The sequence below is a fragment of the Gymnodraco acuticeps genome, unplaced genomic scaffold, assembly GCF_902827175.1.
Source record: "Gymnodraco acuticeps unplaced genomic scaffold, fGymAcu1.1, whole genome shotgun sequence".
In the NCBI taxonomy this organism is placed as follows: domain Eukaryota; kingdom Metazoa; phylum Chordata; class Actinopteri; order Perciformes; family Bathydraconidae; genus Gymnodraco; species Gymnodraco acuticeps.
This window is the reverse complement of record NW_022989750.1, coordinates 1,285,613-1,307,767: the sequence shown is the minus strand read 5'-3', so window position 1 is coordinate 1,307,767 and position 22,155 is coordinate 1,285,613. Positions and strand designations below refer to the sequence as shown.

General features: G+C 40.8%; 2 protein-coding genes across 3 annotated transcripts in view; both read left to right on the top strand.

Annotated features, from left to right (window-relative positions):
• Positions 1–4,235: 4,235 nt before the first annotated feature.
• Positions 4,236–9,572, top strand: zgc:101100 (uncharacterized protein LOC445169 homolog). The gene is made up of 4 exons (XM_034209245.1): positions 4,236–6,258; positions 6,768–6,943; positions 7,597–7,772; positions 8,491–9,572. The coding sequence occupies exons 2-4, from the start codon at positions 6,775–6,777 to the stop codon at positions 8,989–8,991; spliced, it is 846 nt and encodes a 281-aa protein (XP_034065136.1). The 5' UTR covers positions 4,236–6,258; positions 6,768–6,774; the 3' UTR covers positions 8,992–9,572.
• Positions 9,573–10,962: 1,390 nt separating this feature from the next.
• csnk1g2b (casein kinase 1, gamma 2b) overlaps positions 10,963–22,155 on the top strand; it is a gene marked incomplete at its 3' end in the record, with an annotated part of 36,235 nt that continues 25,042 nt past the window's right edge. Inside the window, 2 exon segments of one of the 2 annotated variants that reach the window (XM_034208825.1) lie at positions 10,963–11,211; positions 14,739–15,531. In XM_034208825.1, coding sequence (XP_034064716.1) covers positions 15,304–15,531 — 228 coding nt within the window. 2 annotated transcript variants of the gene reach the window in all.

Genomic DNA, 22,155 nt, shown 5'->3' with positions numbered 1-22,155 from the left:
CATCAACATACTCTGCAGAGGTTTAACTTTTCTTGCTGGGAAGTTTCTTTAGGAAGTTATTTTGAAGAGTTCAAAGACTTATGGTCAGAACAATAACTGTTTCTGTGTAATAAAGTGCTCTCAAATTACTTAGTGTATATCTTTCAGTGTATATCTTTCTGATTACACCTTTGTTGTAGAACTTTTACTTGTTGAGTATATTCTAAACAGTTGTATTACTACTTTAGGCTTCAGTAAAAGATCTGAATCCTTCCTCCACCTGCTGCACAAATAGTTTTTGACAGTGTGACAGCTATTTCTCGATACAGTGCCGGGTCTCTTGTGGTCTATATGTCCCTTTTTCTAACAGCAGGTGCAGTGGCTGTAATTCTCCTTTCTTCAGCAGATGTGTAAATTGAGAAAAAATGGGAGAGAAATGCTAAACTGAGAGGCCCATCTTTTCTTCGGTGTGTTTGCCTGTTAAGCTCCTCCCGTCACATGTCAGTATGTATTTCCCCCGGCCGGGCCACAGACCCCAGGTATTAAAAGAGCCAGTTAGGGATCAATACCTACACAATGTTCCAGTGACAGGGGAGGGGGGCTTCCTAGTGTTTATCGAGTGTTGCAGAGATTTTGAACATGTGGAGAAAAGCAGCTTAGAGGGGTCGTCTTCATTATCAAATTCGATCAGCGCCTCTCTTTCTCTCTCCCCCGTGATCACCTTTTAACTAGCGGGGGTCACGAGGGGGGAATCTGCAGGCCGGGGCCTCCTAAACTGACCCCATGCTGAGAGATGAAGAGCTGCATTATCTCAGTGAGAGCAGGAGCAAACAAACCCGCCTGCAGACCAAAACAATTAGTCCATTAATTGATTGGTAGATCGACAGAAAATAAACCTACAACTCTTTTGATAATTGATTAATCCTTAAATCATTCAACTGAGCAAAAAATGCCAGAAGTTTACCAGCTACAGCTTTCATTCTGGTTCCTCGTGTGATGCTTGCCTTCTTAGTCTTCTATTAATATGAAATGTTTGCTTTTTGGACATTTGAAGACGTCACCTGGGACTCAAAGCTGACCTTTTTATTTGGACTATAGACCATTCATCTCGAAACTAATGACTATTTTAGTTATATCTAATGACATTTAAAATGAAATACAAATGTCACAATTTCCCAGATTCTAAAGTGTTATATTCAGATGTCTTTATATACTGAAAATCCGCTCCAAATTCAAGATAATTCTCTTACTATCACATAGGTCAAAGAAAAGCAGCAAATGCCGCTCGAACCTGCAGGTGTCCATTTCTGCTTTTAAAAAAATGATAAAAACAGTTATCCTTATCAAAATGGTTGCCGATTAATTGTCGGTCACTAACGGATTATTTGTCTAACTTTTTCAGAGTTTTAGTAGTTATTTTAAGAACAGATTCTCAATCTGTTGCATGTTTAATTAACTTAATGGAAGCGCTGTACATTTCTCATTGAATAAGAACTTGTCAAAAAGGGTAAATAGGTTAGTCATAATACAAAAAAGTGGAATGGGAGGCATCAAATTCAGAAAAGGGTTTTCTGTTTCTCAAGCAACACCAGTATTTGTGCATATATTTACCCTTTAAATGTTCTCACCCTTCTGCACTTGGCTTGTCTCCTTTTTCCTGTGTTACCTCGTTCCTCCTCAGTTTGGATGAAGCTCAATCCTAAATCTCTGTTTAAACAGTTCGTATTATAACTGGGTCTTAAAGGTGGTGCTGAGAAAGACGAAGGCTTAAACAGGTCTGTTGATCCAAGCTCACCCCTAACACCTCAGTCCGGCCCACTGTGGGTGCCCTTGACCCTCGGGACCCCCGCAGCTGCTTGTCCCCCTGTCTCTCTGTCTCTCCGTCTTTAATCTATAGCACTCTCTCCAATTAGAGACTGATCTTCCCTCAGTCCTTCATATTGATCTCCTGCTGTAGCAGGGCTCCCAGGGGCAAGAGATCATAAGAAGCTAATTGGAAGTTAATAATTCCTTGATGAAGTCTAGTTTATATCTCAGTCAATTCAGAACAACATTATCTGACTGGTTTTAAAAATGATCCTCCTTTCTAAACTCTGCTCTCTGTACCAGCGCCAGTTGTGTGTGTTTTTGAGATTTCTTCTGTGTGTACTTGGTGTGTTTGCAGCCGGGTCAATGTCACTCTAAGCCCTGAGTGTGTCATAGCCAGTGTCAGGCCTCACAGCGTGATCCTGGGGCTTAAGAGGAGCGAGTGACCCGCCGCCTGCTCCCCCGGCCTCCCCCAGGTCAAAGGCCAGCCGGCCCTATCGATCCCCCCCGATGAAGAACCCTCAGCCCTCCGCTTCTCGGCCCACATGCTCCCGGACTTTCACCGGCGCCCCTGAAGGCCTCTCAATTGTGTTTGGCATGCCGATCGATCCGGTTGGTGTTAGAGGGGGGCCTTCCTTTGAGAGAACTGACAACTACAAAGGTCCCCTCCTGACAGGCCCTTGTCAATACAAATGTCCACTATTGATAAGTAATTAAAGAAAGCCTGAACATAAGGGGAGGATTGCTTTCTGAAACAGCTGTTAAACAGGAGACATTAACAAAAACCTCTTAGTGACAGAAAAAGTAGAAAAGAAAAGTAACTTCCCCCCCCCCAGCCTCGTTTACTTCAACTGCCTCTCACTTTCATCCAATACAAATCCCATTAGTAAATACACTTTAAATTATAACATATCATATCAGTACTTGATGTTGTTAGTCTATGTAGAGAACATTTAATGGCAGCTTTGATCAGCAGATCTTTTTAGTCGTTTTTCAGGCAAATATAGAAAATAATTCCAGGTTCTCCATTGTGAGGATTTAAAGCTTTTCTTTTGTTTCATGTGATCTTAAACTAGAAATATTGAGAACACTCTCCAAGTTACACATTGAGTCATAGTACTTCACTTTACACCACAAACTGACTCTGTCACAGTGTAATAATGTTTGCTTGTTGCCAGACGACCCAAAGCTGAAATCCTGATGGGGAATTCAGATCAGATTTATTGGAAAACTATTTAAGTGAGTTTGTTCATCTTTTCTCTCAGATAAAGGTGTCACCCACACTGAATACAAATTATAACCCATTTCATAGTCAAACGTAAATTAATAGTTGATTCTTGATCAAAAGGGAACCAGCCATTTTTTTAAATGCCCACAACAATCCCTTTTAATTTCTTATAAAATGACAACATGTGCTGATGTTTTTAGTCTCCTCTGATAATAAACTACCTAATAATATGTTTGAGCTTTGTGACTGGTCATGGTGTGAAAAAAGGAATTTAAAGACATCTCTTTGGGCTTCATACATTTGTGATGAGCCAACAATGAGTTGGCTAAAATGAGTTATTGCCAGATGAATCAATGATGAAAATATATGTTTGAAACAGCCTTGATTGATTTAATTTGTTTGTTTGGCTCTTGTGGTGTCAGGAAATCAATATAATTTCAATATGTTTGTAATATTCTACAAAATAATGTTGTGCATGCCTCTTAGTTTCTCATGTCTAGTAAGTTATCAAGGCCATATTTATTTAAGTGTTAATGATTCATTTACAGAGAGGTTTAATAATTAAGTCTGCAGGTGTATTGTTAAATTAGGTCAAACTAGTCAAAGAGATTTTTAAAAACCTGCCAACCTAAAAGTTGTTGGTTATAACTGAAGTCAATGATTCATTAACCATTAAAGGCAGCGCCTGGTATCAAATGTTTGGCAATAAATGCAGACTATGTTTGCCACAGTTCAGAAATATACAAGAAAGGGCTTTAAAGGCTGAACTTTAATAACTTCATGTTATTTGCCATCAAGAAGGATAAAGACTGAATGTTTGACAGTCACTATTCACGTTGTCATTTTCTCACTGTAATTCCCTCTTGCTATGTGACAACAGTTATTAAACCTGCGTGAGTTTCCACCTGCTCCGCGGTGAGACTGTTGTCAGTGATGTGACTTGGCCTTTTGTCTTTTATTCACTGTAATCCATGCATGTGTAAGTAGATCCTCTAAGAGCAGGATAACTCCCTTTAAGCTGTTTTAACACTACAGGAGGGACTTAAATCCAGTAACTTCTCATTTACCTCTGCACCTTTAAGGCTCTAATGCAAAACACTCACATCCTGGTGACTAGACCGAGGCCTGTTTCTTTGATTGGAATTCACAAAACTGCTGATTACCTTAATTAAAAATGATGATGTTCTGAGCTATAGCTTCATTTAGTCAGCCAGTTGTGGATGACAGGGCTGTTTTAAGAGGCCATTTCTCATTTAGAGTAAACCCTGGTCGTCTTGAAGGGTTGGAGGTGATGCCCTGAAGAAGGGGAAATGATCCAGGGAGGAGGAGGGGGTGTTGAGTGAGTCAGTGGTGGCAGCTCTGCAATGGGGAGGGTCACACACAACCACACTCTTTGTGTGCCTTTAATCCCCCCAGCCAACACAGCTTTGGCCAGGTTTCATCATGAAAGTGCCATGAAATAACTACTTTTTTTCTCTGCTCGCAGTAAATCTCCCCTAATCCTGCGGGCTGCGGAGACAAAGGCCTCTGGGACCTAATCCTGGAGCTTTTAGTGGGGCTGAGGGGCTGGCCGACAGAGCCTCTTCTAAATGACTTATTTCTATCGGACACTAATATAGCTTGACAGCCAAGAACGGCCAAAAGAGGAGGAAAGAAAAAAGCAAGGGGAATAAAGAGCACAAACATTTTCACATATTTTGGAAGTCTGAGCAGTTGATTGTGAGAGAGGAAGAAGTGAATCACACAGTTTTGAGCGCAGCCTCAAAGTACACACCTGTCAAGACGACTCATGTTTATCTGTGATTATTAAAACCAAAAACAAGCCATTTATTTATTTGCAGTGGAATGTGATGGAGGAATGTACCTGTAGCCTCTTATTTATCATCTATGTTTTACTCACTGAAGAGCGTTTTCTTACCAATGCAAAGTTTACTTTCCATTCTTATGTTGAGAGAATACAATAACATTTCAAGAAAACTTGACAAGTTAATACCTTGAAACTAACAATTATTCTGCTCTCCTTCATTTGAACAATATCAACATGTCCGTTTTTAGAGTTTTCTTTTTGGTCGTAGAGTTTTTTTTCTTATACAAATGGAGGTTCTTGTGATAGATAGTGATGTATGTTGTACAAATGTTGATGTTAGAGTATGTGGAAGAAGTGTGCCAAGATATTTTACGTACGTTAAAATGACAATACCACAATGTATAAATACTCTTTAATTATCAAAAGTCTCAAAGTTCTCTTTTTACAGATAGGCTCGATACAGAAAAAAATACTCAATATATTTGATTATAAGTATTCATGCATTACTGTGTTCATTGTTTTAATGCTGCACCTGGAGAAGGGTTAGTATTTTCTTAATCTACAATAATACACTTTATTTATCTGTTTTTATTTTTGCATAACAAATCACAATCAGACAATAACTAGTAAATGAAGTGATCAAATACATGTAGTTGTGGCTGGTGTATAAACAGATTATTAATGATACAAGTAAATGCTAGTTTTCCTCCACCTCTGCAGTATTGTTTAAAACAAATTGAATTGGTGGTGATGGAAATGTTGATTGCCCTTTAGAGGACTTCATGTTGTTGAAGATTTCATGTTTTTCCTGTTTTCTGTTCCTGGGAAGACTTCTAATTATCTCAGCAGCATTTATAAAGAAATACTTCTCATTGAGGAGGTTGAGATTAACTTCACATGGTGACAGTTTATGGGCAAAATATGGTGCCTGTTAGCAAAACAAACCCTCAGAGAAACCCCCACCGAGGGGAGACTGTCAAAGCCAGCGGCCTGAGAGAAAGGGGCTGAGAAGCAGAGCACAATCAAAGGCTGTTATTTTAATCTGTCCTGCCTCGGAGATTAGCCCACCACATTGTTTTAATTGTTTTAACGGGAGGGAATGAAACGCTCGTTTATAGGGGGATCCTTGGCATAAATCTCTCAAGTTCAATAGTTTCAAAAACTTGAGCTCCTCGCAACCCCCCTCTCTTCCCTCATCCCACCTAATCCCGGCTAATACCTTTCTTTCTATTGGCTAATGGCTGAGGGGAGCCTGGGTAAATGCGTCTTAAATAGTCGTGGGTGAGAATGGTTTGGGAGAAATAGATCGGTACCACGACAAAGAGCGCTGCTGTGTGAGGATTTAAGGCCCAAACTGGACTAGGAGAAACTGGACTACACAGCTCACCGGGTCCAGACCTCTGTGCGTAAAGGCGCACCTGCACCGTCCGGAGCTCAGGTAAACAGCACAGGCAACAACAAACCGAAAACGTTTCCAAATATGTTTTATAACTTAAAAAGATATCTGAAAGAAGGGTCTCGAATTCATGATGTCAAATGTATCCGATTTTAAATTGAAATATGTGGATTAAAAATGCTGCCTCTCCTCATATAGCTTGTATAATATGTGTCAAATTGGCTGATCTGTGAAAGAGTAAATCCGTAAGAAATATGATAATAATCACATTTCATATTAACTTAATGTTTTGAATCTTGAATTTCACCAAATCACACGAACAGCCGCTTAAGAAAAAGTAAAGGAAGATGAAGAATAGATCATTACATTTTAGGGGGAAATAAACATAATGTTGGTCCTCCTACAATAGTTGTCTTCATTTTCATTTTGCAGTTATTGCTCCATACACTTAGCAGATCATTATTGTAATTAAAACGTTTTAATGACTTCTTCTATATATTAAGATGCTGATTAACTCTTCAGTCGGTTAAATAAGTATTCCTGTTCCTCAGATTTAAGATGAACTCCTTGAATTTCTGCGGGACGTCCAACGGTGGAGGCATGTTTCCTCTCCACGGTGTGAACTCCATGCTGTTCGACCTGCGCCACCAGATGGCGGAACAGTACCGCGTGTACTCTGCCGCGAGCCCCGCAGCGCACACCCTGTCTGTGGCCGAGAGACTGGCAGGTGAGTCTTTGTAACTCTGCAACACTTTAAAGGACTGAACACTTGAACATAAATGTTAATTAACAGTTTAAAACACATTTTCTCTTTCCTAGAGTTATGTTATGCACATAACTTATATATACAGAGTGATGTGGTGAAAGAGGGTTCATGGTCAAATTGATGATCACAATATAAACAATTGATTATAACACATTGAATCATATTATTACATTATCAATAGTTTGCATTAACTATGCAAGGCAAGTTTATTTAAACAGCACCTTTCAACACAAGGCAATTCAAAGTGCTTTACAAAAATGAACGATAAAAGACAAATATACTTTTCTTAAGTAAAATGTTGAGATACTTGACTTACTGTAAGTGTAAATATGTTGAGCTAATGATACATTTCAGTGAAATAACTGATAGAATGTTAGAATCCATCAAATACAATGTCCAGCCTATAAAATAAGCTGGTATTATTCAATTTTTCAGCATATAAAAGTCAATAAAAATCATGTCAAACTTCTACTGCCCTGATTTCAAAGAAAAACAACATGCAAGTGTGGGGAAAATATGAATTCACTTCATGCTCCCTATGATAGTGTTTTTGGAGAGGACTTGCTGCTGAGTGACTCTGGTGATAACCTTGTGTTTCTCTCTGTCCCGCCCAGAGCTTATTCTGGAGGCTCGGTATGGAAACCAGCAGAAGCAGCGCCGCAGCCGCACAGCCTTCACAGTGTCGCAGCTGCAGGCTCTGGAGAAAGCCTTTCAGCAGACACAGTACCCCGACGTGAGCATGAGGGAGAGACTGGCTGTCTGTATCAACCTGCCGGAGGCTCGCATTCAGGTGAACACACACTCCCCCAACACACCTGACTGGAGACCTGCTGAATAATGCACATTTGTTTGAATCTGGGACACAGTAATAAAAGGCTGCACTTACCAATTGATATTGACATTAAAGTGTAATTATAATGGGGAAAACAACTGGGAGGTTAAGGAAGGTTAAGGAATGATACAGTAGCACATTTGTACATAATTGAAGTGGTGACAATTACATAAAGTACATATGTATTTGTATTATATTTCTACTCTAATGGCAACTACAATTCACTACATATGTAAAAAGAAAGCTTGTTACGACTACAAGTTATAGGGTAATAAATGATGGTGTATTATTATTATAGATTAAGCCATAAATGAATTAAAACACCCTTTAGCAGCAAAACTAAATAGATAAACACATTTCTGCATCAATATTTCTAATCCAATAATATTCTAAAATAGGCCATTTTACACGAGTACTTTGTTTTCCTTATTTTTCACAATTTCTCATGTGGTAACAAATGTATGAATGCTGACAGTGAAAGGTTGCTCAAAAAAAAAAAACATGTTATTTCTGGCTCCCTTTTTGTGTCTTAACTTTAATCTTCTCTACATTTCTAGATGTTCACATTTTGAGCCAGTCTTCTAAACTTTGTTTCTTTTGAATGTGTAAACCTTGTGTATGAAGTGTGCCATAAACATACATTTACCGTGGCTGTTTTACTCTCTCTCTTGTCCAGGTGTGGTTCAAGAACAGGAGGGCAAAGCACCGTAAAGGTCAGAGGTGTTCCCCGCTCTCCAGAGACCACAGTGTGGAGGAGGCGCCACACCGCAGCACGGGGGGACAGGAGGAAGAGAGGACCGGAGACAAACAGGACATTTCCACATCACACACTGACAGACACAATCATCCTCTTCATCGCTGTCGTTCTCCTCCTCATGTGGATAAAAGCAGGGATATTTGTCCGCCTCGCACACATTCAGACTCTGATGTTTCACGGTGCTCCCTCCGCCTTCACTCCCCCCCACTCTTCCCCTTCAGGGAGTGCTACAGCCAGCCTCCTCACCAGCCCCTTGTAGGAGTGCTGTCCACGGAGCTGGCCCTCCCCCCGGTGTTCTGGCCCATCTTACAGCACAGCTCTGCCCTCGGGGTCCATCCGCCCTCTGTTACTAAAAACTGTAGCCTCTCCCTTCAGACTGCGTGCTCTACTAAAGCTCCTCACCCTCACCTGGGGCTGTAAATGTAGACCTGTTCACCTCCAGCCCGACATCTCTGCTCCTGCGTGGGGAGAGACACGGTGGAGAAGCACTTACTGCCTTTTACTGTAAACCTGGCAGAATATCAATTTTAATTTAGAGTGTTATTTTTATCTGTTTAAAGGGAATACATCTGTACAGTCACATATTTCTAAGTCTTATTTAAGTCTGTTTTTATTCAAATCAACAGGTTGGTTGCAACTGATGCAAATGTGCATCAACAAGACTGTTCTTTAATCATCACAAGCAGCATGAACATCCCATTTAAAGATACCATTGCCACCTTCAGTATTATTTAGCTGGTTACACCGGCAGTTATAATCCTTTTTAAAGCATTTCAGAAAAGTTCCCCATTGTAATTAGGCACAGAAACATACAAATGGGAAATAAAGTTATTTGTATCTGAATTATCTGGGGGTTGATTTGTGTTTTTGGTTTAGCAGCACTGACAAAATGATGGATTTTACTAAATTAACATATTTTACTGCATATTTACTACTGCAATTTGTATCAACATTGGGATTTCAACCACTTTGCAAAGCTCAAATATGAGGCCTGATCTTCTTTTGGATATAAATAAATGTTTTAATTTGTGAGCACTGACAACATCGAGCAGTTTATATTGTCACATTTTACATGAAGTTTGATGTGTAGCCCAAAGCACTACATTTGGTTTTGTAAAAAATGTCACTTTGGTAAGGGTGAGATCTCCAGTCTGCACATAAATAAACTGCAATATTTGTTGAATGAATCTGGTTAGAATTATGCATCAGAATTCCAGATGTGGGTCCTATGCCAGCATGACATTATTTGCAGTTGTACAAATACAATTGTATTCAAAATATGACAAAGTACTGAATGAAATTACAGCAGAAGTAACATTAATTAAGTATTGACTTAGACTTAAATCAAGTACTGCAATTTAACTTGTTATTACTTGATTATTTCCATTTTATACTATTATACCTAGATATCTGTAGGTATGAGTTATTTTGCAGATTGAGATTAATACTACATAATGAAATCAACAAATAAAATATAACTTAACATTAAAGATTCAATTCACCAGTAGTTAAAATGATCCAACCCTTTACAAGTTACAACATTAAAGTAATATTAATGGAATAAATTATAAACGTTATTCAGAAATTGGAGACTCTGTTTAGTGAGTAGGCTACATTTACTTGCGGTACTTTATTTAAGTTTAGCTTGATGTCAATAACTTTACTTAAAAAAATGAATGGATAACTTTTATGTGCAAAATTGTATTTCTACACACCGTGGTATTGCCACTTTAAATACAAGATATGAGTAAATGTTCTAGCCCTTTGACCACTGGTCAACATTTGTATACACCTGTAGCAAAAACATGTTTGACGAGCACGACATTCAGGACAATACTCCCTTTATTTTAGTCATATTAGCAGATTTAAATTATACCAATTTAGATGTGTGGTGTGAGTCTTTTCACACCATCCGAGGTAGAGGAAGTACTCAAATCTTGTACTCAAGTCAAAGCAGAAATGCCAAAGTGTAGGAATATTCTGTTACAAGTGAAAGTATGTATTCAAAATGTTATTGTAAAAGTACAAATACTTAAGTGTTGGCATCTAAATATACTAAAGTAGCCTACCAAAAGTAAAAGTACTGAATATGCAGATTAGCCCAAAATCATTTATAATCAGTTATAATTATTGATGTTTGACTTTTATCAAGCTGGTAAAGGTGGAACACATTTGAATGACTTTATTCACTGCTGGGTACCTTTGAATTGTAGTTGAGTAAAGTAGCATAAAATGGAAATACTCAAGTAAAGTACAAGTACCTCAACAGTTTACTTAATTGCTTGATCAAATGTACTTTGTTACTTTCACCAGTGCACACCATTGTATATTCAGTTCTATAAAGAGTGTAATGTGTCCAGCGAATGGACCAGCTCACAGCAGCTAATCAATGAGCTACTCACGCCTGATGTTTTGTTTTATTCACCAAACCAGTTGCGTCAGTTTTTCAGCGTACCGCGGTGGTGTGAGCTGTGAGCCGGCGTGACGCTGTGCCTGCCTGGGTATCGGGCAGCGGAGGGAGGCTTAAAGAGACAACAGCAAAATCATAGCAACTTGAGAGGCTAGAGAAACGAAATGAGAAGGATACCCACACACGAAGAACCATGACTTCGAATGCCTTCTGGTAGCTGACATTTAAAGGTAACACGCTTTCCTTTAGCGACAGAAATGTGTTGTTGTTTTTTGAAGACACCGTCCCGCCGTTCGTTAGCGTTCTTGCTAATGTTTCAGTGGCTAGCTTGCTAAATGGCTAGCTAGAAAGCTAAACGGTAAGAGATCCGGGCTGCCGATGGTGTGCAGTCGGTTGTTCTGGATTAAGGAGTTGCCCGGTAGGCAATGGTCAGGGTAATATCTACAGCTGGGAGCTGAACCAAAAATACCAATACTCTCAGGTGAAACAACTAACCCTCTTATCATACAATCTGTGGCATTAAGTAGTTGCGACGTTGTTATTTATCAGTTATTAAGCGTTTACTAACTGACCATGTTAATGTAGCACAGCGAATGTCAATCAATGAATATTTTATGATCGTTCCTGCTTCGACTTGTTCCCTTTGCATCAGTTTGCTTACGGTTAGCTAGTTTGTGTTTGAAATGGTAAAGTGTTGTTAACAGATTAGCCGATGGTACATCGTTTTTATTAGGCGTTGGGCCAAGAAGAACGGTGTCTGTGGTAGGTGCTAGCTCGGTTAGCTTATCACTGCTAATGTGACATTTCGATTAAGCGTCAACTATAGAATAAACGTCTACTCAAGGAGAATGTGCCGGTAGTGTTGTTTTATTTAGCTACTATAAGTATACGTTTAAACGGAAGCAAGCGATTGAACGATATCAAGCTAACTGAAGCTTGCTAACTTCAGAGTATCTGGCCTTGTCCGTCGTACCAGTTATGTTAACTTAACCCTTCTCAACACACGCATTGACGGATTTTAGGAGTGAATTCGTTTTTTAAGACCTCATCTCATAATAGAAAACTAACATAGGGCTTTAGAGAGAAAACTGCTGTATTTAAACACTTGAAACTGACGTTACGCGCTAAATGACAGCTGCCAACACCGACGTTATTCGGGTAGCTACTAGTAGCATTAATATAAGCTCAAAGGGCAGATCTTCTGTACACGGAAATGAAAATGTATCAACCAAAACTTGTCTATAACAGCTCTAATGGCTGTTCGATTTATATTGATAACGTTTGAATTCGTCTTGTGTCGTGTTATTACAAGCTAACTGCATCGACTACAACGTTCATGGCAAGACAATGTGAGAAACAAACCGATCTCGTTTGGTGAGGCATTATTCGCAGGTTTTCTGTCAGTTAGTTGATGTGACATCCAAAAACTAAGAACATAAAACATCTCACTTTGTTAAAAAGAACATTGTATCTATATCAAACAGCTGACAGGAAAAACAATACTCAACTTCCTGAAATCAGCCAGATACATGTTTCGCTATGGTGGCCCACATTTCTAAACTGAGACAGTGAACTATTTCATTTTTTCAAGGGCCATCACTATTCTTTCTTATATTAACACTTTATCATACTTGTTTTAAAAGCATTGAATTGTTTTTTGGGTCACCTTGACAAATCAGATGCTTGTCTTAGTGCATTTCAGTTGCTGTGATCATTTGACTTTGCTGTTACCGACCTCGTTCATTGTACTTCCAAATCTTGTGACCAGGTAGGCTAGTTTCTTCCTATTTCTACAGTAAGTATCGCCATGCGTCATGCTTCAAGGTAGACATGACACTGTAATGATTGACCTCATACTTGGTTTATAACTTACATTACATGTAATTTGTTAGACGCTTTTATCCAAAGCGACTTACACACATTCAGTACTGTGGGCAATCCCCACAGGAGCAATTTGGGGTGAAGTGTCTTGCCCAGGGACACAACGACCTGCTGACTGCAGTGGGACTCAAACTTGCTATCCCCTGATTCGAAGTCCAGCACATACCCATTGAGCCACAGCCTCCCTAAATGTGTGTTTTTTTCAGGCTGACTGCAGTAGTGAAAGAGTACAGACATACTCAACGTCTCAGTGTATTTGTAATCGTTGTGAACTCTTTATGAAATACAATCTTTATGAACTCGTACCTAGGGAATGATCTTCTTAGCACCTGCCAAATAAAGGGGAAAGGTTGGCTGTGGCAGGGAACAAAATAGGTCACCTGCCACCATGTCGAATAGGTTTTTCTTTTTTATATTTAGAACTCTTTTTTTTAAAGAGCAAGTCTAATTTTAAGGCAGGGATGAAGGTTTTATAAGGATATATTAAATTGTTCTACCGTCTGGCACCACTGATTAAGTGTTTACATAGATGTCAGAAGTTGCTGACAAAAGGTAGAATGTTTTCTACGCAGGATATGAAATTACTCCTGCCCGTGTTCACTAAACGTCTGACATTGGTACCTATTTTTTATTCTTTTTTATTTTCTTTATGTAGTTTAGCCTTCTCGTTAAAAAAAGCCAACTCTCAAATTCTAGCACAGATAAACATCAGGAAACTATAACTCCAATGTTTTGAATACCTATTTATTATCATAAACCAGTGCTAAATCATCTCATATTACTGTATGTTTGACCTGTGATGGCTATTTTAGTCTTTAGTCTTTCAGTTACAGCATTGCTAACTGTAGACCAGACTGTATCCAAATCCTTCCAATAATATGCTTCCCAATGATGCAAATGTTATGATGAGATGGGGCATTACAGCAGTCATTGATCCGTGGAAGTGCCTTTCCATAAGAAAGAGTAGCTGCCCAGTACTAGTGCTTGCATTACCTGCTCCACCAAACGTCTTAGATCATGGACATAGGGGAGTTAGGAGAGCAGCTCTGGACAGATATGCCTGCATGTGATTTTTAGCGAAAAGCTGCACAGAGAAGGTCAAGTTACACTGCTAATGAAAACTGAAATGATGGTTTGATTGATGTTGTTTGTGCCCTGAATTGCTCCTACAATAGTGTATGGCTTAGAATCATATCCTGTTCTTGACCTTTATTTGTTTTAGTAAGTAGGACATTTTGGATTTTTGCAAAAGCTTTTGAGGATTGTGCCTGAAACTTGGCTCAGGTGTTTAAATTAATTTACACTTTAGTCTTGCTTACAAGAGTTTCACTGATAGACTCTGTGTCTTGGGCATTACAAAAATGAGTTTAATTGAAAAAGAGATTATTTATTTTCCTCTCATACCTAAGGTCCACTGTGGAATATTTCTGCTTCTATTGATTGCTTTATTGAATTAACCTTGTGCCGGTCTGAAGCAATATCTAATTTCAGCTGTAGTAAGGAACAGCCATAATAGACATATATTGATCTTCAAGTCAAAGGTTAAAGTTTTATTATATATATTGTTTATGTCCACATGGCCAGAAGTATTATGAGAGCAAATAATGGTTTGAGTTTTGGCTTTTTTTTTTTTACAATCTCCAGATTATGCTTATATACTGTTTGACTTTTTGTCATAAATCTAGAAGGGGATAGCTACAGGACAGAATATATTGTCTGAAGTGAGTTAATATATAGAACATCTTCAATTAATGTAAAAAATATATTTTAAGAAAAAGTAATGATAGAGTTTATTTGGAGTGTATTTTATGATCTTTGTTGTAGTAACAGGCTATACAGAGCACTAACTGTTATCTCTTTGTTTTTGCTTTTTCAGATACCCAGCCATCATCAGACCCATCAGTTACCGGTCTTTCCTCCAGCTGTTTTCTCTGCGTCTGGGTTGCCTTGTCTGCTGTGGCCCTGCATCATGGAGAGCGTCCACTGTGTCACTGAAGGCTGACCAGAAGGAATGAGGCACTCTAGGAGATGTTCCCAAGTGTCCTTGTGGATGCAGTAGCTGGGTTTCGGAGTGCTTTTTTATGACTAGAATTGTATGTGCATCTGTGGGCACATCCTAGGACAACCTGCCTATTCTTCAGGCAGGGACATGCTACTCTGAGACTGGAGCTGGAGAAACACACAGGGAAGGAACCCCTCTGCTAAACAAGGAACCCAAAGAAAAAAGGGAAGCACTCAGCAGAAGACCTGACTGATAGACACTTCAGCTCATTGAAGTGTCCTCTGAATCATTGCAAATTTTAACAGCAACACCTTTCCTGTGTCCTGTGAGAGTTTGTCTCCCTCCCCCTCCCTAAAGCGTCCTCTGTCGTTGTTATTGGAGTTTCTATGGTTTGCATGGCTGGAGAATAACCGTGGAGAGGCCAGGGTATCACAAGCTTATGGATTTTGAAAAGAGAGGGGGCAAGGGAGAGACAGAGGAAGGGAAAAAGATGTCTAAGACAACAGGCAGCAGGACTGGACATGGGGGCCGAAGTTCAGGGACCAATTCTGGAGTTCTTATGGTTGGCCCGAACTTCCGTGTGGGTAAAAAAATCGGCTGCGGGAACTTTGGAGAGCTGCGGTTGGGAAAAAATCTCTATACTAACGAATATGTCGCCATCAAATTGGTAAGTGCATCCTCAGGGTTGGTGAACCAACAGAAATGTCTATGAGCTTTCACTTCCATGTATGCACCACAAAACTGTTCTGGTACATCTCCAATGTCAGTCTTCATCCTGTATTCTGTATTAAGACTACTACTTGCTTCATATTTTTATTTTCTAGCAGTCAAAAGTTAATTTAGATGTGCAGCAGACTCTTGTGCAGTTGACTCTTTGACCTAAGAGAGCCAGACACAGGAAGTATAAAGGAACTGTCCCCTCCTCCCACAGCTAGGCCCCATGGGCTGTTAATGAGTCAACCATTCTCTGCTTGTGTTTATCAAAGCGGTGAGGAAGACTTGACTATAAGACTTGGATAATATCTTAAACGGTGTGTGTGTGTGTATACAAAAAAATAGGACAAACTGAAAGTAAAACATTTTCAGCCTTAACAATTTGTGTCATTCAAGAGGTAAACAAGTGTTGTAAGACTTGTTTTATTTGTAAAATATAATCAATATTCTTTGTAAGCCAACATTTAAAATGTGTATCTACCTATAATACAATTCCCTCAGTCATAGGAGTTGATTTTCATTCTTGTGGAAGCTCTCCTTCTAATAAGCTCACTCTAGCCCCCATGTGCAATCAATAATTTACTGCGCGTGTTTTTGTTTTGTGTCAGCATGAACCCCCTTTTTTTCCCCTTCAAAGTCACTGTTTTAAATGGCATTTAAACAGGCTGCAAAAAACCACATGAAATGTCAGAGCCTGTTTGCTTTTTGGATTCTAGGCCAGCAGGTGACTGCTCAACCGTTTCCTCTACATCAACTTTCCTCTATGCATCTTTTCTCAGCTATAAATGTGTTGCCACTTGTAGTAGCTCTTTGATCACTGGCAGCTTTTTTTCCTCTCTGGTAATGCCTTGATGTAAGCAAGGCCTAACTCAAACTCCAGTTAAGTAGTCCTACTGGAGCTGATGGGTGGGCTTGGCATCTCCACCACATCGTATCTCCAGCGAGGTCATTATCTCTGAACGGGCATCCACTGAAGGCTTTGCTAACCACGTAGAAGGCAGAGGTTAGCAAACAGCTGTAATTGCAGTTCTCCTCTCCTCTGAAATCTCTGGTTATGTTGGCTGCTCCAAAAAGTGCTGCTTTAAAAAGTGAAATAGTGCAATAAGAGTCTATATGCAAGTTATTAGAATATTATATATTAGATAAATAATTTCTAAATAGCAGCCAGATGAATGTTATGGATGTTGTTTCAACAGTTTCAGGTGTTTAGCAGTCTTATGGCCTGTGGGATGAAACTGTCCCTGAGTCTGGTGGTGTTAGTCCTGATGCTGCGGTAACGCCTGCCAGACGGCAGCAGACAGAACAGTTTGTTGCTGGGGTGATGGGGGGGTCTTTTATAATCCTGAGGGCTTTCTTCCTGAGCCACTGGGAGTAAAGGTCCTCCATGGATGGCAGCTCCATCCTGGTGATGTTCTGTGCAGTTTTCACCACCCTCTGTAAAGCCTTACGATTGAGGGCGGTGCAGCTGCCGTACCAGGCCGTGATGCAGCCAGTCAGGATACTCTCTATGGTGCACCTGTAGAAGTTGCAGAGTATCCTGGAGTCCATGTTGAACCTCCTCAGCCTGCGGAGGAAGAAGAGCCGCTGTTGAGCTTTTTTGGTGATGGTGTGAAGAGTCCATGTCAGGTCCTCAGTGATGTAGACCCCAAGGAACCTCAAGCTGCTGACTCTCTCTACCGTAGTCCCATTGATGGCGATGGGGGCGTGTCCCTCTCTCGGCTGCTTCCTGTAATCCACAATCAGCTCCTTGGTTTTGCTGACGTTGAGAGGTTGTTATCCTGGCACCAAGATGTCAGGTTTTCGACCTCCTCTCTGTACGCCATCTCGTCGCCGCCTGTGATCTGGCCAATGACGGTCGTGTCGTCAGCAAACTTCACGATGGTGTTGGAGCTGTGTGTGGCGACGCAGTCGTGTGTGTGAACAGGGAGTAGAGGAGAGGGCTGAGCACGCAGCCTTGAGGGGCTCCGGTGTTGAGGATTAGGGATCGACCGATATGGCTTTTTCAAGGCCGATACCGATTATTAGTAATCAAGGAGACCGATAACCGATATACATTTGTAGTAAAATCAGAAAATCTTGGTGTCAAAATGTAGAATAACACAAACTCCAACACAACTCAACACAACTTCTTTGAAATGCATTTAAGCATATATTATGTTTATTTAACTTTTAAACATCTTACAACTGGTTTCCTCTCTGTGCCCTTTTCTTTAGTGCAGTCATCTGCAATGAGTTAGAGAGAGAGACAAGAAGTGGGGCTGCAGGCTGACATGCTTAACTAACAATAATGCTTAATTTATTAGATCTGTCTATCTAGCATAACATCCCAATAAGCTGCTAGCAACTGCAAAACACTAGTGCTAGCTAATGCTTTGCAAACTATTAAAAGTGAGGCTATTACAGTAGACCTAACGTTAGTTTAGTAGCCTCACTTCTAATATTTTGCTAAACATTTGCTAGATACATGTTGGCTAGCTAATGAGCTTCACATAGCAACCTGAAAAACTGCGAGACTCCACTCGCAGCCCCTCCCCCCCCCCCCTCCGCACCACAGTTACTCCGCTGCGAGACGCTGCACGCCCCCCCAACTCTGACTGACTTCCCGCGTCCCTGTGTAACTGGGAAACTGATAGAATTGGATCATAAGATCGTGGTGTTTTTGCAACTTCAGCATAGGGGATAGGGATGTTTATTGAACTTCGGTTTAACACATGTATGGCTCTGCCGCTCTGCGCTGCTGCTTGCTTCAGTCTGTGTCTGCGTTCTTTCGCACCTACCTGTAATCTGAGAAGGTCCCGCCTCTCTGGCTGGCTCCTGCCCGGAAAATCTTCAGTAATAGCCTATCAGATAGCGCTGTGGGCGGGACATTGCTCGTGTACACAGAGTGGTGACTGCAGCCAGAGAAACGGCCGCATCAGAGCCAAAGTTTTATCGGCAATTTGATTAAAAAAAGGCCGATACCGATAATCGGTCAAATGCGGAATATCGGCCCCGATAATCGGCCAATTATCCCCTATTGAGGATCAGGGTGGAGGATGTGATGTTTCCCACCCGCACTGCCTGGGGTCTGCCCGTCAGGAAGTTCAGGATCCAGTCACAGAGGGCGCTGTTGAGCCCGAGCTTGATGACCAGCTTGGAGGGCACAATGTTGTTGAAGGCTGAACTGTAATCAATGAACAGCATTCTCACATAATGTGTTCCTCTGGTCCAGGTGTGGATGGTGAGGGCTATTGCGTTAGAGGAAGTAGTGTGCTAATGGTGTTAAAGCACAACATTGCCAGGCTATTAGTGGGGCCCGATTGTGAGGCTTCTGGGTTTATATATGATTTTGAAGACTCATTTTAGATAGTGATTCATGTTTTTGTTTGTATAATAATTGTATTTTCTGCTATGATGACTCTAATTGCTCTCCACAATAGCTTTCTCTATAGGCGCATTCACACCACAGTACTTTTCCCACAAAGGTTCATAAGAACTTAGTTCATGGGTTCTTTAGTTCTCATGAACTAAGTACAGATCGCGTTCACACCGGAACAAGTTCCCGGGGAAGGATTAGGCAAATGAAGCCGCTGACGTCACTTCTTCTTCTGCTTTGGGTTTACTGGCAGGCCGCAAACACCTTCACGGCGTATACTGCCACCCGAAGTCCCCGGCCGGAAGTCCCCGGAATTGGGGACTGGCTTCAGTAGAAACTGCTGATGAACTAATTTTAGTTCCGGCTCTTTTTGGTGTGAACGCGACATTTCGGAACTATATCGGAACTAAAGTGGGAAAAGTACTACGGTGTGAACGCGGCTTTTGAGGCTTACAGATCCAACACAAACTAAACAAATTGACCTCTTATTGTTAAAGTAGTTTTCAGCCCTAGCAACAGTTAGACCCTCCAGAAAAACGCGGGCAAAAATCCTTGATTATCCGGGCTAAAATCCTTGATTATGCGGGCTAAAATCCTTGATTATGCGGGCTAAAATCCTTGATTATGCGATTAAACATGCGGGGGTTTTATGTGATTTTATGCGGTGAAATTGCAGGAAGTTGCGAAACATGCTAAATATTTTTTTTTTTTAATATTGGGCTGTCTTATTTATTCTCTCTCACACACAACCTGCCACTAACGTTAAACCCCTTTACTATTCAATTAAACACATGCAATGTTTATTTATTGTAAAAGCAATTGGGCTATTTTAATCACACTCTCTCTCATGCGGCTTTCACACCAGCGCTTTTCCCTTTCTAGCTCCGAGCAGGAGCTTTTCTGGTTCAGCTCCGGTTTCCCTTTTCTGCTCCCGCTCTGTTCACACCGCCCAGAGCTGCCGCTGCTGCGTCATGACGTCACCGTTTACGTCCCTGCTTCATAAAATCCAAACCGCGTGGAAATCCCTCACATCAACAACAACAACAATGGCCGATTGTATTGAAGCGCTGTTCGCTTTGGTTATCCTCTTACGAAACTAAATGGAAGGCATCGGACGACTTTACAAGGGACGACTTTACAAGGGACGACTTTACTTGGAACTTTACAAACATCACACGCAAGCATTTTGTTGTTGTTCAGGAGGCTGATCCCGCCCATGCCCCTGCCCCCGCCTCGACGTAAGAGAGACATAAGCGACGCCGCCTCTTAGCTCCGAAGCTCTTGCCTCTAGACCAACAATTTTTTGGAGCTGGAAGTGAACCGGATTCCGGAGCTAAGAGGCGGCGCGTCTGCGGTGTGAACAGGAAAAACCGGTACTTTTCAGGCTCCAGCTCCGAGCCGGAGCTGAAAACGCGTTGGTGTGAAAGGGGCATCACACACACACACACACACACACACACACACACACACACTTCTCCGCCTCATTCTGTTTTAATTTACTTGTTCGTTATCTGACCAGCTTCAATCTTGTAGGCTTTTCACCTCGTTTCTTGTAGCCCTCGAAAGGGTTTTGGAGGTTAATGCCTCGGTGAACGTGAGTTGTTTGTCTTTCTTGTCCGCAGCAGCAGAAAGCATTTTCGAATGTTTGAATGAATCAAAGTGGGTCGTCACCGTCGATTTTCTCTTATGCTCCAACACAGTTGCACGGGTGCAGAATAGTTTCCCCCCACTTTCGTGCAAGACATCGGGGTACTGCTTTACCCGGTCTTTAGCAGAAATGTTCGTCGGTAAATGAGATGGATTAGATTTTTTCATCTTGGTGTTTTCCCTCTCGTGTGAGTTCCACACGTTCACTCTACGGTGTTGTTTACCTTCTGTGATGCGCGAGCTGATGACGTCGCGTCATCATCATCACTAATTCACTTCAAGACGAGTTAACTTTTTTTTGTCTCAACTTTGTGTGGAATAATGCGGGGAATATGCGCCCTTTTAATAAATATGCGCCCTTTTAAAAATCTGCGCCATTTTGCTGATTATGCGGTAAATTATGCGATCGCGTTTTTCTGGAGGGTCTAAACCGTGTTGATATGCCTATCATGGAGCTTCTCCCTTGTCAATTATCAGACTAACCCAGACTCTCACACAGTTTCTGTCTCTGCCAGCTCCCGGGGGTTACCCAGTGAATGTCGCTGCCTGTCCAGTAGGGCTAAGGGCTTGTGTTCTGTCAGAGGGTGCTTCAGAGCTCTTCCTTATGGACTGACACAAATAACAGCCCTTATATCTATGAGCACTTGCTAACACATGCCCAACATGAGTGGTTTCCCCTGTGTTGTCTTTCTGTCACTTTAGCTGCTCACTTATAGATATCATCTAAAAATAATTTTTGGCAATGAATATGCAATATGAAAAAACCTTGTTGTTGCTGATGTTTTTCTTTACAAAGTGCGGTTTCATCTTAATTGGATAAAAATAAAGGCAATATTATGAGTATAGCATTATAGGGCTTAATAAATAAATAGTTTGATCATCATTAATCTGTTGATTATTTATCACATTTTATGAATCCATTTAATTCAAATCTAGGTTTATTTTATGAAAAGAGAAATTCTTACATTTGACTAGCTGCATCCTGTTAGTTAGTTTTTGTTGAGTGGTAACTTCATACATTTTGTTTACCTATCATTTTGGCTGTATCACAGATATTATTATATGCTACACACTATTATTTTCCTACTCTTTAAAATGAAGGAGATTTCTTAAATGATCGACTGTTGACCCAAATGAGCCTATAAGGAAGTATGTGAATTATTGCACTGTGACTGGTTGAATAAAGTGTTGTTGATCTACCAGGAAACCAATAAGGAAGCTTTGTTTAGATAGCAAAGTGTGATTTGTGATCTGTCTGGTTTAACAGGGCTCGACATTAACGACTGCCCGATGGACCGGGGCCATCTAGTATTTAGCTCAGGCAATGAAGCCTCACCTGCTGGTTGCCCGATCGGGCAATCTATTATGCCAGTATCATGCAGCTCGCGGATCCAGTAATGAGTGACCCGACAGTAAAACTAAACATATCTATAACTAGTTTAGGTAGTTTGAGAGGTAAGTAAAATAGCTACGTGTGATATTCTAACCTGGTGTGTGTTTTGTCCGCTCACCGCTGATCATGCAGAGCTGCGTGCCGACTCGTCAGCAGCAGCTGATCTCTCTCTCCCGTCAGAT